The sequence below is a fragment of the Danio rerio genome, chromosome 7, assembly GCF_052040795.2.
Source record: "Danio rerio strain M-AB ecotype USA chromosome 7, GRCz13ab, whole genome shotgun sequence".
Lineage (NCBI taxonomy): Eukaryota > Metazoa > Chordata > Actinopteri > Cypriniformes > Danionidae > Danio > Danio rerio.
In genome coordinates, this window is record NC_141027.1 from 7852501 (window position 1) to 7871767 (window position 19267).

The following is a 19267-nucleotide window of genomic DNA, read 5'->3' on the forward strand; positions in this document are numbered from 1 at the left end:
GAGCATGTCTGGGGTAAGATGGAGAAGGTGTTGAAGATGAATCCAAAGAATCTTGATGATCTCTGGGAGTCTTGCAGGAACGCTTTCTTTGCCGTTCCAGATGACTTTATTAATCAGTGATTTGAGTCATGTCAGAGATGTTTGGATGCAGTCCTCCAAGCTCATGATGGAGTCAGACACAATATTCATTCTGTTTCCACTGCTGCATGACTTTATATTCTATACTGGACATTATTTCTGTTCAGTAACAAGACTTTTGTCTAAGCAAAGTCAGACCTTACTGCCCTAATGAAATCATTAATAATCAAGACATGATCATATTTTATTTTGCTAAAATAAGCATAATCTAGAGGCCTTTGCCTTTCATATAAACCACTTCTCATACCAAATGATAACTAGAAGTTGTTATTTGTTGTTGCTAATACCTGGATAGGCGACTAGACTTTTGTCAGGTAGTGTGAATCATCCAGTGATTGTTGTTGAAGTTTACTTGAATGTGATGAGGTAGTCTGGATAAGCCTGGCAGTCGTGAAAAACCACAAACATTGTGGGATCCTGGGTGTTATCTACCACACTGTCATAGAACTGGTCTGGAGCAACACGGACAGGGGGCGTCTTCATGTTCCCAAGACCCTGAGCATAATGACCCGTAAGCACACGAGCCACAAACATCAGCTGAGTCCCGTCTGCTGCTGGAACTGCGTAGGTCGCCTGAGCAGAGTAGCTGGCGTTCACTGCAAAGTACGTCCCATGACCGAAGACAGTGGCTGAGGAGGAATATATGCACACATATTGTCAGTATCAGTCACTCAATATCAGACTCTGGCTTCACAATACATCATCACATGCTTACAAATGCACAACACTAAAACCACCATACATGAATAAAATAAAGTTAAATAAATCAAAATAAATAAATAAATAAACAGTATATTCATTGATATTCATTTTTAACAGAACTGAATCAGTTTCAGTAATCAGAATCAGTAATCTAACCTGATCTGAATGGGTTTCACTATCTGAAAATCTTAATCTACGATAAGCTGCTTTAACACAATCTACATTCTTAAAAGTACTATATTAAAGATGACTTGACTGAACAAATTACCATTCTGCCCAGCAAAATTGCGGTTGAAGTTTGTGCTCATGATAGACGAGCAGGACGCCTGTGCAGAGCCGTGATAAAGGATTTTCTCTCCTGCTCCGACAGCTGGATCATTCTTGATCTCCAGCTCAGATTTACGTGCCTCATATAACCGCCGAAGATTGATGTTCTGGATGCGCTCGATCTGTTGAAATGCATTCGCACACAAACAGCCATGATTAAATCCATATTAATAGACTTCTTGTTTTTCACAAAACAACAAACCTGTAATGATAACATGTACATTAGCTAAAACTATCAAAAAGTTTTAAAACAAATCAAAATTTTTAACTTAAAAGACAGTTCAACCAAAATTGTAAATGTATTGATTCTTAAGGGGTCTAATTAAATTCTTCTGTAGAATAAAAAATAAGGCACTTTGTAGAATTTCAGGAATCAGAAACTGTATATATACAGTATATAATCAGAAACTGTGTATATATATACACACACATATATATATATATATATATATATATATATATATATATATATATATATATATATATATATATATATATATATATATATATAGGGGTGTAACGATATTATAACCGAACCGAAGTATCGCGATACACCAGCCACGATACGTATCGCGAAACTCTCGTGGCGTATCGCGGTACTCTCACTCCCCCTGCTGCCCATTGTTGAGGTTGACGTCACTTGTCTCTAACTAATTGAACCAATTTAAACACATCTTTATTATCACATTTAATTAAATTGTTTTAGTAATGATGAGGTTTTGTTCTAAATATTATATTCTAAAGTTAGTATTTTAGTGCATGTCTTGTCATGTGACTTGAGTGAGCATCACACTTGTTACTACTGGACGCAGGATGGCTGCTTTACATAGTACTGAGATTGCAGATCCCCCAGACACATTTAAGTCATCTGTGTGGAAACATTTTGGTTTTCCAGTTGAGTACAGGAATAGAATTCGTGTCGTAGACAAAGCGCCTGCCTGTCTGTCTTAACTGTTTCACGAAACTTACTTGTAAGGAAAAACATTTTAAAAGTGTGGTAATTTCACAATGTGAGGGTGTAAGCAACAGAACTGCCAACAAAAGTGATTTAATGTACAAAAGTCAAACCAGAATAATGCCCAAATATACAAAAAAAAGAAAAATATTTACACTAATAAAAATAATATAATAAAGTAACAAATTCAAACAAAAGTATCAAACAAAAATTAGTTAAACTCGAGCAAGGGGGTGATAGTGAAGACAAACAAAAGAAATAAATATAATAAAACAATTCTAACTCATGAATAACCCCTCTTACCTCGCTAAAACTGATGAAAAGAAAAAAAAGGTCTTCAGCGCCGAGCGCCGCATTCTTCTCTATACTGAATAAAATAAACAAAGATGACCTTCACCTCTTACCTGATGTCTTTAACAATACATTTTCTACGTGTTTGCAAAATGGAAATCGTATGACATTTTCCCTATTCACCTTACACTAAGAGTGAACAGCTATATTGTCGGGAAGGAGCGGATACAAAAAATAATATACAAATCAATTGAAATAAAAATGTACAAACCTTACAAAATTACTTAAAGTGGGCAAAAGTAATGCAAAATAATTTTGCCCAAACGAAAGTTAAGCAAAAACAACGAAAATCATAATCATGTCAGAATAATACACGAAAAACGAGATCAAAGGAAAAAGCGCTCTCTCTCCCGCTCTTCCTGAATTGCTTTTTACATTCCCGCGCTGCGTCACCAAATGATGATAGATCGGTCTCCTGACCAATCAGCTGTCAAAAAGGCGGACCTACTGAAATGACAGGCAGCAGCTGTCATGAAGGCGGACCTACATAAATGACCGGCATAGAGGGAGCGGGAGAGAGAGAGAGAGAGAGATCGGGAGGCAAACATACAGCCGGCTACAACCCTAACATTAGTTTCTGACACAACCGCAATGTATTTTACTGGTGAATATGTCATGTAAAAACACTTTACAAACACATTATATGTATATTTTTTCATTAATTTAAACGGAAACCTATCTATCTAACTGAAACCATAGATAATCAAAAATGAGCGTCTGTGTCTGCACAGCCATCAAGTCTCTCATCGGAGAATGTGGATATTATGGTGTTTTTGAAGATCTTTCACTAGTCTACACTGCAGTTATTTATTTAATTTTAGTTTACTCAGTTAAGATGGCTGCACTAAAGAAAATAGTTTTTTTTTTCTGACTAGTCTATATTGGAGGTATTTATTTAATTTTAGTTGTTTACTCAGGTATCCTGACTGTACTAAAAATGCGATGACAAAGTTAATAAAGAAAAAGTTAAGATGTTCTTTTTATTAAGTGAATTGTCTCTTAGCATTGCTGTTAACATGACATCAACCCTAACCCCACAGCAAACAGAAACCGAACCGTACCGAACCGAAAATATATATATATATATATTAGCGCCCCTGTTTATTTTTTTCCCCAATTTCTGTTTTGTTCTGGGAAGATTGTTTCAACACATTTCTAAGCATAATAGTTTTAAAAACTTAACTCTAATAACTGATTTATTTTATCTTATCCATGATGACAGTAAATTATATTTTACTAGATATTTTTCAGGACACTTCTATACAGCTTAAAGTGACATTTAAAGGCTTAACTAGGTTAATAAGGTGATTAATTGGCAGGTTAGGGTAATTAGTCAAAATATTGTATAACAATCGTTTGTTCTGCAGATTATCAAGAAAAAAAATAGCTTAAAGGGGCTAATAATTTTGTCCCAAAAATAGTTGTAAAAAATTAATAACTGCTTTTATTCTAGCAGAAATAAAACAAATAAGACTTTCTCCTGAAGAAAAAATATTATCAGACATACTGTGAAAATTTCATTGTTCTGTTAAAAATCATTTGGGAAATATTTAAAAAAGAAAATTAAAATCAAAAGGGGGCTAATAATTCTGACTTCAACTGTATGTGTGTGTGTGTATATATATATATATTATTGAGCTCAATGACATTTTATTTCAACATTCCTCTATAGAGCATTTCAATATGGCGATATTGTCGTCAAACTATTTCAGAGCTGTAACAAGACGCGATTCAGTCTGGATTCAACTAGGCCCACACGGAATCTGTGCGTGCAGAAATAGACTGAATTCTGCAGATTTTTAGCCCATCAGTGAGTCTATTAATTTACTTATGTAAATGTGTGTAAACTTATATTTATTCAGCTTTTAATTTGTCCCAGCATTAATATGAACAAATATGTCCTTATGATTTATTTACAATACAGTTTGTAAAGTAATATTTCTTAATATTACTTAATATAAGTAATTATATGTCTTTTGGTAGATATATTATATGAGAGATTTGCTTTGAGTCATAACTAATGACCACATCAATATGTGGAGCTTTCTTTATTCTTTGAAGTTATCGAAAAGAAAAATCTAAAACAGGAGATACATTAGCCTCATTGTTTACATTTCTAAAAATGGTCTATACTGCATATTGTTGTTCGTGTACAACCGACAATGTTTAATCACACAAAGAAACAGACAGGGTTGGAACAATTAAGGGAGTACGTAGTGTTGGGTATCGAGAACTGGTTCCGTTTTTAGAATCAGTTCCGAATTGTTGGACTTGTTTTAGAGCCAATTTTAGAGCCAATTCCCTCGGTTCCACTCTTGTTGAATCACTGAATGCCTCCTCATTAAATAGAAACCAGAATCATTCAAATTAAAATGATTTCCAACCCTAAGGGTAAGTAAATGATGACAATTTTGAGTATTGCGTGCACTATCCCTATAGTGCAGGGGTTTTCAAACTGGGGGCCGCGGCCCCCTGGGGGGCCGCCAGATGGCGCTAGGGGGGCCGCAAAAAAATTTAGATAAGGGGTAATCAATGGGCCCACATGGTTGAATTTTGTGTCCCGCATCATTCTGAAGGTTAATATATTTTTTATAATAATTTGAGCTCAAAAGTACTGCAAAAATTAAGCTTTATGCTTATGTCATTTAAATGCAGTTGACACTTTCGTGAAACAGGAAAAGAAGCGCAACGGCCCGCCTCTGTGCACGGGGACTTTTATTGAATAAGCGCTTCTGGCCGGGCACTTCCTGTGATTTTTGGTGCTTGTCTGCTGCACCTGACGGCGTTTACCTTTCACTTACGCTTACCTCTTTTACGCTAAACAACTAAATGAATGCTCAGGTCTATTTACTGACAATATTTCAGTTAAAATACATGATCAATAAGAACATTATCGGAGGCTGGAAGCACTTCCCTGTTTATGGCTTGCATTCCTAAGTAATCAATCAGCTGGGTGCTGCGGAGCGCGCGCCTCTTTGCGCAGGCTTCACTCATAGGGAACAAACAGCATTTTAAAGACACGGCACAACATTGCACCTCGTCCAAAGTGCGACAGGCTTTACACTTTGCATTATACAAATATCAGACGGTCCTCATTGCAGCATGGCAAACAAACATATTAAAATTGTAAAGCAAAAAGTGCTGCAATAACAATGAATGGAGCTGTCATCACATCAGCGAGTTTCACTCCTGTTACAGTAATGACAGCTGGATGAGCTCTGCAGTGGACCTCTTACTCACATTGGTTCATAACTGGATGGTTAAAAAAAACTAAATTGTATACACCCTGAGTAAAACCACTATAGCCTATACAAATTATAATGTATCTGTTTGTGTTATGTTATAGGGCTAATAATTATTAAATATTAAAATGTATTAGTGCTCTGTATTTAATGGAGCTCAACATATCTGATCAAATTTTAATACTCTGAATATAAATGCATTTTTTTCAAGATGTTCCACTTTTTCCCATATTTATTTGTGTAAATAATTTAAATGTAATGTTCAGTAATATTATTAATAGAACAAACTGGTATGAACATTTTAAAGTCAGCAAAGCTTCTAAAATTAAGCAAAGTAAAATTTGTGGCTTTTTGAACTTGAATACCCAATTCTAGATTGCATTTAGGAAATTATTTTTTATTAGTGTAAGTCAGGATTGTCGACCTGAGTAAATTATGATGTGCACAAAAAAAAAAGGAATAAAAATAAACAAAACGCACTGAACCACTACAGCCTCCATTTTAGTATTGCTAGTTACAACAGTTCAGTTAACTGTTAACAGGCTGATGAATGACAAAACTCTTTAAAACTTCAAAGCTTTAAATCTTTCGATACATTTAGACTCTCAGCTGTAAGGGTAAATACAGAGGAGTCTAGCTGTGCATAGGCAGAAAAAAAGCATAAAAATGGCATAAAAAACTGTGTAAACGTAATGACTCGAACACAAAATATGGCTTGATGGAATCCAGTGAGAGCAGACCACAATGAACACTGCGCATCAAGATTTGATCAATAGATTGAAGCACTGAAACCATGTCAACTCATCTAACATCTTACAAAAATTAATCCAGATAGTGAATAATATAAAATTATTGAATAATATATAATAATATAAATGTATTGAATAATACAATTTTTAAAAAATTAAGTACAGTTGTTAATTTGAGGGGGTGGTGTAATATTTATTTTTTGGGGGTCCCCGAAAGAATTCGCCCGACACAAAGGGGCCCTCAGCTGAAAAAGTTTGAAAACCCCTGCTATAGTGTATAACCTACAATAAATTCTCTACTCTTGTTGACTCAAGACTACAAAACTTCAAGATATGAATTAGCCCATTATAGTTCTTTAAATGCTGTTTATATGTCTTTCAGGATGTTTGTGTCATGTAACGCACAATAATAATGGTGTTGAGTATCAAACCTTGAGCACAGTCTGTTTGATGGTCTTCTTGAAATCCGCCTTCACGGTCTGGTACTCTGCTGATTGCTGATCTAAATCAACCACCTTTAAATGCTCGTTTTGTCTCATGTTGTCCCAGTAGATGGGCAAAGAGAAATCTGAAAGGCACAAGAGTGAGACATGAGTTTAAACATTTAATGCCAAATTATTTCCTTACAATTTGCAAACACAAACTTCACAACTACTTTGATATATTATGTGGTTAAATTAGCTTTATACAGCATTGAAATTAAATTGTCTTCAAGAAACAAAAAGATAGTTTCCATCCAAGATGTGAATTCAACATCTTTTTATCACCAAATAATCTGTTAAAACCACATGACTTTTTTGATGCACATGCTGGAATGTATGAGATGTGTTTCCACACTCTAAAAAATAACTCAAGAGATCTGTTGTTACTACGTAGTTTAATACATTGTTGTAGCTTAAAAATTCTAAAATTGCTGATTAGGTTAAAACTTTTAAGTTGCCAGAGAAATTTTATTAAGTTTTCACAACAGGAAAACAAAACTTTATTTTGTTAGATGTTGTTGTAACTTGAATATTTTGATGCAAACCTTTTAGTCTAAACAATATTTTTTAGAGTGCTTTTTTTTTTGTTTATGCACATTTTCTTATCAGAAAAAAGGTTTGTCCAACTCTGTTTTATGTTTTTTATGTGCATTTTCAAAATGTATGTGCATATTGGCAATATTCCAAAATATGCAAAAAAATAGGCGGATTGAAACATAGCTATTGTCACAATTGTGACCGGTGAGATTATATTTTATCATCCAGAGTATCTAATAATGTATTTAAAGTCAGCATTAAACAGAAGTTAAGTTCTTTTTTTCCCCATATCGTGATGTTTCTCCAAATTAAATGGTCCTGAAATTGGAAAAAACAATGTAGGCGGTGCAAGATTTCATCCTTTGGGAACTGATTAGATCTTTGGAAGATGGGTGTTGATAATAAAATGAAGGAAAATTAATGAATGAACAAAAGCAGGGCAGAAACGAGACATGTCCTGATAACCCCACCCTAAATGAATGATAGCTCCACCCTATATAAATTATAGCCGTATGCCAAATTGACTTTGGGCTCTATTTTGACAATCTAGGTGCAAAGTCCAAAGCGCAGGGCGCAAAAGCATTAAGGGAGTGTCTGAATCCACTTTTGCTATTTTAAGGATGGAAAAATCAGATTTGAGTTGTGGCGCATGGTCTAACAGCATTGAGCTTATTCTCTTAATGAGTTATAGGTGTGTTTTGAGAATAAACCAGAGTCTCATCTCCCATTCCCTTTAAGAGTCAGTTGCGTTGCACCACAGTGCATTTGCTATTTATTTACATGACGACTTTGTAAGTGGAAAAACTTCACTTTCACTCTCTTTCGTGGATAAGGAAACGTGTTGTACGTCTATTAGCCTACATAATTAATTTTGTCTGTTAAGCGCAAAGATTTGTTTCAAAACTGTTTCTAAATTCAGTTCTAATTTACAGCAAACGAATAAATGAACAATAATAATGTTAATAAGTGTGGTCAAAAACCTGAGATATATCCCAATACACATGCTGTGCCCTTATAAAACCTGACAGGTGGGCAAATCTAAGCGTGTTTTTAATAAAATAAATATAAATAAGGATACAATAATTAATACTGCTAATAATAATAACATTATACAAAAGCAAATTAACATGAATAAACTGAAAAAGCCCCCCGAGATGAAGAAGGCATGGAGGCAGTGGTTTTTATATTTATAAACAAAATAATTATTTTGAAAATATTTCAATCCTATAATTCTTTTTGATATGTAAAGATATTTGTGCATTGCTCTACATCCTGTGTGTATTAAGCAGTGTTTAAGGGAATGCGCACAACTAATGCAACACACCTCTTTTTTTGGACCAGAACACCTATAGGCGTACATGTGAGCGCAAATGCATTTGCTATTTAAACAGTGTGGTGAGAAACGTCAAAATTACACTTGCGTCGACCTGAAACTAGCGAACAACAATTGCGTCGCGCCTTGAGCCGGGTGTATGATAGGGCTCTGATGGTCTCACTATAAATGACTATTAGCTCCATCCTTAAGTACTGATAGATCTGCCCTAGCCCCACCCTAAAGACCTAATAATCCCACCCTAAAGACCTAATAATCCCACCGTAAAGACCTGATAATCCCACCCTAAATACCTGATAGGCCTACCCTAAAGGCCTGATAGCCCCACCCTAAAGACCTGATAGTCCCACCCTGAAGGCCTGATAGTCCCACCCTGAAGGCCTGATAGCCCCACCCTAAAGACCAGATAATCCCACCCTAAAGGCCTGATAGCCCTACACTAAAGACCTGATAATCCCGCCCTAAAAGCCTGATAGTCCCAACCTAAAGGCCGGATAGTCCCACCCTAAAGGCCTGATAGTCCCAACCTTAAGGCCTGATAGTCCCAACCTAAAGGCCTGATAGTCGCACCCTAAAGACCTGATAGTCCCACCCTAAAGACCTGATAGTCCCAACCTAAAGACCTGATAGTCCCACCCTAAAGACCTGATAGTCCCAACCTAAAGGCCTGATAGTCCCACCCTAAAGACCTGATAGTCCTAACCTAAAGGCCTGATAGTCCCACCCTAAAGGCCTGATAGTCCCAACCTAAAGGCCTGATAGTCCCACCCTAAAGGCCTGATAGTCCCACCCTAAAGGCCTGATAGTCCCAACCTTAAGGCCTGATAGTCCCAACCTAAAGGCCTGATAGTCCCACCCTAAAGGCCTGATAGTCCCACCATAAAGGCCTGATAGTCCCAACCTTAAGGCCTGATAGTCCCAACCTTAAGGTCTGATAGTCCCACCATAAAGGCCTGATCGTCCCACCCTAAAGGCCTGATAGTCGCACCCTAAAGGCCTGATAGTCCCACTCTAAAGGCCTGATAGTTGCACCCTAAAGGCCTGATAGTCCCACTCTAAAGGCCTGATAGTCTCACCCTAAAGGCCTGATAGTCCCACCCTAAAGGCCTGATAGTCGCACCCTAAAGGCCTGATAGTCCCACCCTAAAGGCCTGATAGTCTCACCCTAAAGGCCTGATAGTCCCACCCTAAAGGCCTGATAGTCCCTCCCTAAAAGCCTGATAGTCTCACCCTAAAAGCCTGATAGTCTCACCCTAAAGGCCTGATAGTCTCAGCCTAAAGGCCTGATAGTCCCTCCCTAAAAGCCGGATAGTCCCACCCTAAAGGCCTGATAGTCCCAGCCTAAAGGCCTGATAGTCCCTCCCTAAAAGCCTGATAGTCTCACCCTAAAGGCCTGATAGTCTCAGCCTAAAGGACTGATAGCCCCACCCTAAAGGCCTGATAGTCGCACCCTAAAGGCCTGATAGTCCCACCCTAAAGGCCTGATAGTCCCAACCTAAAGGCCTGATAGTCCCTCTCTAAAGGCCTGATAGTCTCACCGTAAAGACCTGATAATCCCACCCTAAAGAACTGATTGTCCCACCCTAAAGGCCTGATAGTCCCACCCTAAAGGCCTGATAGTCCCTCCCTAAAGGCCTGATAGCCCCACCCTAAAGACCTGATAATCCCACCCTAAAGAACTGATTGTCCCACCCTAAAGGCCTGATAGTCCCACCCTAAAGGCCTGATAGTCCCACTCTAAAGGCCTAATTGTCCCACCCTAAAGGCCTGATAGTCCCACCCTAAAGGCCTGATAGTCTCACCCTAAAGGCCTGATAGTCCCACCCTAAAGGCCTGATAGTCCCACTCTAAAGGCCTAATTGTCCCACCCTAAAGGCCTGATAGTCCCACCCTAAAGGCCTGATAGTCCCACCCTAAAGGCCTGATAGTCCCACCCTAAAGGCCTGATAGTCCCACCCTAAAGGCCTGATAGTCTCACCCTAAAGGCATTCCATGTGACCAGTAGTAAAAAAAAAGTCATTTAGAGGGGGAAGGAAGGTTATGGTATTTGACTTATTATTATTATGAGGATAAATTTATTTTTGGAGCCTAATGAAGAGCACAGATACTGTACATCGCTTATAACAAACATTTTTGCACATATAAATATGTGATTGTGATGATTTTTTGGTTACACTTTGTTTTGATGGTCTGTTTGTTAAATTTAAATTACATTGCATCTGGGTTGGGCTTAGGGTTTTTTGTAGGAGCGGTATCAACAGATATTAAGTAGACAGTTTACAAATACTCAAATCAAAATAAAGTGTTACCATGTTTTTTTAAAAGATTTTATGCAGACTTTATAATAATTGTGGTGAGGTTTAATGAAAGCGTCCTCACCTGGAAGGTTCTCCAGGCGTTTGAGAGCTGTCACCTGTCCTGAAACACATGCTGTGGCCTCCATTTTCTTTATATCCACAGTCCATTTCACACCTTGTGCATCCACAATCCCATCATTTACATCAGCTCTCTCAAGTTTATGATTGGCCTCTTCTGGAACCTTCTGCCAAATGCCCCGCACTCCCAGAATGCACCACGTCACTTGAGTGAAGAGGTTATCCTGTTCCTTCTCTCTTACCTGAAGGTTTGAGAAAGATAAAATGTTTTACAGTCAGAGAAAATAAAATGTTTAAATGTTTCAGTCAGAGCATTTTAAGTATATTTGAAGTCAAAATTATTCGCCTTTCTTTCTTATTTCCCAAATGTTGTTTATTTCCGCTAGAATAAAAGCATTTAAATTAAAAAAAAAATCATTTTAAGGTCAATATTATTAGCCCGCTTTAGCAATATTTTTTTATCATTATACAATGACTTGCCTAATCACCCTAGTGAAGCCTTTAAAATTTACTTTAAGCTGATTACTATTATCTTGAATAGTGTCTAGTAAAATATTATGTGCTGTCATCATGGCAAAAATAAAATAAACTAGTTATTAGAAATGAGTTATTAAAACTATTATGTTGAAAAAAATCCATTTTTGATCAAAAGGAATGATTAATACAAATGATTAATTATATTGTAACAATTATGTCCAGTCATTGAGTGAAAATGATTATATTTGTATCAAGTTTACTAGTGAAAAATACATCCGTCATATGCTGAGGTCAATAGTAGTCAAGAGTTCCCACTTAGATGCTTAGCATTTAAGCAGGTTTGGCATGCTGTCCCGGGAGAGAACCCTGAGCTCGGAGTTATTTGAGCCCAGGGCTCCCGCCTGGTCAATAAGCATATCAGGGGATCCAAGATCAGGTATGTCTCGATAACTCCACCTTCAGTAAAAAGGGGGGAAAAGGAGGAGATGGGGTGGAAGGGGGGATTCTTCCAAAACGAAGATGGAGCAGTAAGGAGACAATGATCCATTTATAGTAAGCTTGGATCACTCTGATTGGATTGTTACTGATTATGGATGAGTGGCCAGCAGTGCTCAATCATATCACGTGCTCCTCTCGAAATTAGTTTATGAAACTTCACTTAAAATATTAATGCATTATATTTTGGTGACCCTCTCAAAACTCTACTTAATTATATGTGCATAACTGTAATCACATTAAATGGCAAATATGTGGATTAAATTCTCAGATTTTGATTATCCAGGGCAGTGGTTCCCAAACTAGAGGCTGTGTGGAGATATTAAAAGAAAATTCAACTAATAAAACGACCCCACTGTATTATACTGCTTGTTGTGCAGCTACTTGACACACAATAAAGCTGCGGTCACACTAGAGTTTGCGCCTGCAAAATTCTGTCGTATGGCGCTGCGAAAATGGGCGGGATTAAACAAAAAGATTAGATATTAAAAAAGCAAGCGATTGGTCCATGTTTTAAATTCCTGTCCAGAGAGGTCATGTTTTCATCTTCGATGGGTCTCACGCAGTCAAGTGAAAAGAACCAAAATGCAGTTGTTGTAAGTGAGAATGCATTTACCCCTCTTGTGCACAACCAGAGGGAGTCATCACCGGAATTCTAATCGGACTCAAATTCCCATAAGCCCTTCTGCCTGTCACTGATTGCGGCACAGGTGTCTCTCATCATCTCCGTGCATATAAGCCATACTCACGTTACTGATCGTTGCAAAGTCTTGATTTGCCTAGCAGTCATTACTGACTGTTTCATTCCATTTCTGCCTGATCTGTGTACTGAACTCTTAGCCTGCTTTATCAATTGTGAATGTTCTCTGCCTGCCCCGAACTCTGCCTGTTCTACAGTCTGATTCCTGGTTCGCCACTCTTTTTTACAGTTGTGTGATTGTGCCAATAAAGCTTGCAAATGGATTCAATGGCTTCTGACTCATCACAACAGCAGTCATGTGACAAAATCTACATCCCTCATTGGCCAGATGTTATTGAAGGTATTTCCAAAGCTGCTTTTCGATTGGTCAGAATTAACAGGCAGGAAAATGCCAGGGGAACTCTCACAAGTAAACAAACCAGCAGACACAAAATGTCACTTTTTACTATGAAGGGATGACTTCTGCTGGCTTATTGTATCCTTGGTCATAGTATACTATAAAGTTTGTATACATTGCTTTAGACAAACTACACATTTTGAGAATGTAAACTATACATTTGCAGCTAAAAAACAATGTTTTAATGCATTGCAAATGTGTCACATCCGTGAGTGACCACCTGAGGGCGCTGTAGTGCACTAGGACTTTGTAGGCACTGCAGCGTCCCAGGAAAGAACTACATTCTCATACATACCACGCGCATACACCGGAACACTTACACTGACCCGTCATCTCATCTTTTCTGTGTTACCGTTGATTATCTGAACCATTCCACCTTTGTTTGTCATCGCTTTGTTTTCTGGTCTTCCATGTCTCGCTTGTTCCTAGTTCCACAGTAAGTCTTGTATTCATAGTTCGTTGTTCCTGATCGTGTTTTTGTATTTTTGCCTAAGTCTAGTTTGTAGTGTTATTGTTTCTGAGCCTGGTCTCTGTTTTAGTTTCTGGTTTTGTCGTTTGTTTGTTACTTTGTATTTTTGATCACCTTGTTTGTTTCACTGTCAGGAAATCTGCACTTGGATCTGCACCTTTTTGTTTTTGTTCCTGTTTTGATCATGCTAAACGTGACAAAATGGCGAAGGTGCATCGGACGTCACTTCAGGATGAGGCGTGAATTAATTTAGCTAAACTGCGACAAGGTCATCTACTGGAAATATTATCAATGATCCATCAGGTAATGCCCCCCCCCCCCCCCCCCTCTCTCTGTTTAAAACAGTTGGTAAAGCGCTATTAACAAATATTTTTTTCTCCACACCCCATAAGATGGGACAGAGCATCCGCCTACAGCAGCTAGATTAGTCCAAAAAGGCGCAGTATTTTTTACGGTTGGGTCTGTTTTAGTTTGGATCATGTTCTCACCACAAGCGAACCACTCCAGGGTTCGTTTGAAAGCGTACAGTGCCCACCTCTTGGTACGCTTTTTTGGTCCGCTTTTGGTGCGCACTTGAAAACGATTGCTGCATTTACGTCTGCCCAACGAAGCGCTCCAAGAGGAAAAACTAACTCTAGCATGATTCATCCGAACTAAATAAGGCAGGTGTGAAAACACTCTTAAACACTAAATATTATTTTGACATTTTGTAATATATTACTGGCTCAAAATGACTCCCTGAGAGATCTTATATCAGTTGTAGGCCTATTGGTAATTTTTATGCAATAACAGCCTGTACATGGCACAGTTAAAAAAAAAATCGGGAGGAAATCGTAGGAAGTAACAGAAAATTATACATTAAAATTGCAAGGTTCTTATTTACGTATGGATATGTTTGTAAAAGGACTGAGGATATTATGAGAGTCTATTTATGTTGGTGCATACACTGGGAATGTGAATCACCAAAACAAATTTCAACTTAAAAAAACAAAAACAATAACATGATAATAATAATAATAATAATAATAATAATAATAATAATAATAGCTGTTTCTTGGTTAAAAAAGAAGCACATTAGAAAGATTTCTGAAATGACACTCAGCTTTGAATCATGAAAATAAATTATGATAAAGAAAAATGCATTCAAATAGATATTATTTGATATTATAGCAAAGTCCACTAAAGGAGGTCGAGCCTTCTCATATATGGCTACAAAACTCTGGAATAGCCTTCTTGATAATGTCCGAGGCTCAGACACACTCTATCAGCAAACCTGTCAACCCTCCCATTTTCCCTGGGATTCTCCCGTACTTTACAGTTCTATCCCACTATCAACCCATAAAGGTATTTTCCAGTATTTCTGCCTTATTTTCAGTCTGAAGGGTGGTAAATAAACATTAAAAAGCCGAACCTCTCTATACGCAACCCATACCACCGAACCACCAGGGGTCGCCCCTTGCTCCTAAATGTGAGTCTGTTATGTGCTTTCGCTTAGATTAGGAATGAAAACCCTTTGAAATAAACATTAAAATTTATTTTAATTTCTTTTTAATGTCTCTTCCTTTTCATTACAGGTGCCGTCACCCTTCCTATGAAATCCTCAAAACAAATTCTTTATTATGGTGGGCAATTCCCTTATCTTCACATCCCAATGTTGACAGGTATGTCTATCAGTTCAAAACTAGATTACAGACCTATCTTTTGAGTCAAGCAATGGTGAAGTGTGGGCTTGACTGCAATCTGTAGGACACACTCCTCATGTCTTAATACACCAGGCACTTTGTTTAAAACACTTCTGTGTATTGTTTTTTTTTCCATGTTTGTTTATATAACTCCTTTTTTATTTATATCACTTCATTTTCACATTGACATTCAGTTTCTCTTGTTTAAATACATTATAAGCTGCCGATACGCTAATTATTTTCATTGTTCTACCCGATTTTCATTGTTGGATACCCGACTTGAGGCATCTAGAGATTGCATAGTGCCATTGATGCGATCCAAGACTTCAGAATAGATGAGGCCAACCATCGAGGACTATACGTACACTCAATACAAAACTTAATTGAACGTGTACACATAGACATGACCTGTGTATTATATAACTGCAGGTTAACTATGCTTATATATTTAATAACTTTAACTGTTAAAAGCTATTATTTACTAGTTAATAAGTTAAAGTTATGGACACTAATTACCTTAATTTTTCTAAATTTGATTTTATTGACAAAGTGCACCTTTAAAAGCTGTTTGGAACAATAATTATTGTGAAAAGTGCTATACAAATACATTTGTGTGCATAATTTGTGCTGCTTGAAAACATTTTTTTGGCAGAATTTTGACATTTTACGATCTCACCTGTCTGCGAAGTGCATCTTGTATTAGTCTCGCCACCTCATTCACTCCATCTCTTAGCCCTTTAACCACCCATTCTCCAGAGCTGTTGGTTTCTAGCTTAAGGTGCAGTGAATCTACTTTAGACAGCAGCTTGTCCAGCTCATCCTTAGTGAGACGCTCAATCTCATCAGAGAGGAAAGATTGTGTTGAACACTGACTGTCGTACGCCCGCTGAAGCTCTCTACAGGCATCAGACACGTCTTTATCACGGTCACCAATCACCTGGAATGCTGCCTTGTCCTCTGTGTCCGGCAAAGATACCAATAGATAACTCAAGTCAGGTGTGGCTGGTAAAGAAAGTGGTTTTGATCTGGTCAATGATGTTGATCCACTGATCAAATCAACTGGTAAGGAACTGCTCCGTTGTAATGCAGAAGCTGAAAAAGGTAAAAGTGAAAAATTGAAAACAAGCTTCTGAAAGAAAAAGCACACAAAAAAGTTAAACAATGCATGTTTGGTTTATAATGCAATGGACATACTATGTGTCATTAAAGAACTGAAGTTCAAACCAACTGGTAAGGAACGGCTCAATTTTGGTAAAGCTTTTGGTCTGCTGCTGTTTGAACTGTGTCCTCTGGTGGTAACAATGGCAGGTACAAGTGATGCAGGAGCTGAAAAGATGAAAAACTGACAATGAGCCTCTTGTGGAAACACTGCAAAGCATTGAAAATATAACAAGAATTGAAAATTTTACAATGGTAGTGATAGCTAAAGAACCAAAGTCCAACTGGTAAGCATTAAGATCTGGTTAATCCTGTTGGGTCTAAAGCCCCATTCACACTACCAGCAACTTTGTAGCTGCCTTTTTCCCTGTGTGGCGACTGAAGTTTTATGCAGGCTTTCCCAATCTAAAGTTGATTTTGTTAATGTTTATGAATGATATTTACAGACAGAATGAATTCACTGTGTTCTGAGCTGAAAATAAACACTTGAGGAAAAAAACACTAAATATTAATGGAACCAGTACATACTGTAATTGCTTAAAGTGATAGTTCACCCAAAACTAATAATTGTTATCATTTACTCACCTTTTATTTGTCACAAACTTGTTAGACTCCTTCTGTTAGAAAAGAAACTTGTAAACATTGACTTCCATAGTATTTGTTTTTCCTACTATGGTTACAGGTTTTCAGTATTCTTCAAAAAATCTTCTTTGGTGTTCAACCGAATAAAAAAAAAAAACTCATAAAGGTGTGGAACCACTTAAGAACAAAAAATAATAATTGGGGGGTGAACAATCACTTTCACAGTATGTCATAGATGAACAAGAAAAATATGTGTGCTCTTTTTCCATTATGGCTTTCAGTAAATGCCAGTAGGTCCACAGCATAGAAAATACAACAGTTTGGTACTGAAGCTGATAGAGGATCATGTGAGATTTATTGATTCTTTTGTTAGCTGTTGTTCATGGAAGTCGCTTTTCATTTGCAAAATCTTAAAGGTTTCTCAGCTTGTCATTTAACACACCCAAATACGGCCACCAATGGTCGCTGTCTATATCTAGTTAAATTGTCTAATTCTGAACGGGATCTTTGTCACCGTGTGTCACTGGTTGTGTAAATGGGGCTTTAATTTACCCTTGTCTGCACTGCATCCTTTGGTAACTATACAAGTAGGTAGAAGCGGTGCAGAAACTGAAAAAGGTTATGTGCAGAACTGATAAAGAAACCCTCTAAAAACAATGTTTTAAAAATTAAACAAAATCGTACTGCCTCTGCATAGAAATAATGAAAAACTAATTTATTAAATTAATATGCCTTTTATCTAGGAACAGACAGGGTAATAAAAAAGCTCATTCTATCTTTGCAAGCATATTTATTTAAACATTGATGCATTCAGTATATTAATTATATCATGTGCATTATATCATCATATGCAGGGGCAAAAAAAAAAAAAAAACCTAGTAAAAGCATTGGGATACGATTTACTTTATATAAGTGTATTAATTTAGAGTGGCAATTCATCTTTTGCAGGCGGATGGGGTGGTTTGCCCAGGGTGTAATTTAAACTAGAACAACCACTGCCCTCCCTGGTCATCGTTGACAGCACGCACACACCTTCAATAGACAGCAATGGCAATTTAAAATTTACCTTAAGGTACATCAATAGAAGAAGCTGCATTAATAATATTGTGGCTCAAAAAGGAATATGGATAATTGATATTATAAGGTATATAGTAATGCCTTTTGTTCAGTTTGTTTATTTGTTTGTTTTATTAATTAACTCATTAATCTTCATTAATTTTAGACTTGGGACACACACACACACACACACACACACACACACACACATGTTTGTTTTTGTGAAAAGTGGGGACATTACATAGGTTTCCATTCATTTTATACTGTCCAAACTGTATATTGTATTGCCCTCACCCCACCCCACCCCTAAACCCAACCATCACAGGAGACTGTGTGCAGCTTTACTCTCTGATTAAACTCATTCAGTGTGATTTATAACCATTTTGAGAAATGAGGACGTCACCAATGTCCTCATATTTCACCTCCTTTTTGTAATACCTGTGTCATACCCATGTCATTATACAGATTTGTGTCCTGATATGTCACAAAAACACGTACACACACACACACACACACACACACACACACACACACACACACACACATATACATATACACGCATACTGTATGCTGTACAATAAATGCATGTGAAAAACATATTCCTGTGAAAAGTTATTTATGAAGAGTGTTTTTAAATTAAATATTGATTTTTATTGGGTTTTCACATCTACTTGCTGAATAATTTCAAGGAGTAAATTGCAATATTTCAAGAGTAATTAATTAAATGAACTAATTCCACATTATTTCATTTACCAGAAACAAAAATACATTGGCCACACTTTACAATAAGGTTCATTAGTTAATGTTAATTAATGCATTTACTAACATGAACAAACAATAAACAATACATCTACTACAGTGTTTATTCATGTTCGTAAACGTTAGTTATTGAAAATACAGTTGTTCATTGTTAGTTCATGTTAACTCATGGTGCATTAACTAATGTTAACAAGCATGGACTTGAATGTTAATAATGCATTAGTAAATGTTCAATTATGATTAATAAATGCGGTCCCACTTTATATTAAGTGTCCTTAACTACTTTGTACTTGCATCAAAA

General features: G+C 37.0%; 1 protein-coding gene across 3 annotated transcripts in view; it reads right to left on the reverse strand.

Moving 5' to 3' along the window:
- The window catches only part of LOC101886695 (protein mono-ADP-ribosyltransferase PARP14), a 35740-nt gene that overhangs the window by 1176 nt on the left and 15297 nt on the right, over positions 1-19267 (reverse strand). The window contains exons 11-16 of one of the 3 annotated variants that reach the window (XR_015495062.1): positions 16670-16737; positions 16088-16436; positions 11196-11433; positions 6896-7032; positions 1109-1289; positions 1-767 (exon numbers count right to left, since the gene is read on the reverse strand). The exon at positions 1-767 is cut by the window's left edge and continues 1176 nt beyond it. Coding sequence is in view for 2 of the 3 variants with exons in the window: in XM_087260155.1 (XP_087116281.1) it covers positions 487-767; positions 1109-1289; positions 6896-7032; positions 11196-11433; positions 16088-16503; positions 16606-16737 (1385 nt within the window). In the remaining variant the exon portion in view is untranslated. Of the gene's footprint in view, positions 768-1108; positions 1290-6895; positions 7033-11195; positions 11434-16087; positions 16504-16605; positions 16738-19267 lie in introns of all 3 variants that reach the window. The other 2 variants (XM_087260155.1, XM_087260156.1) reach the window with 2 other exon arrangements.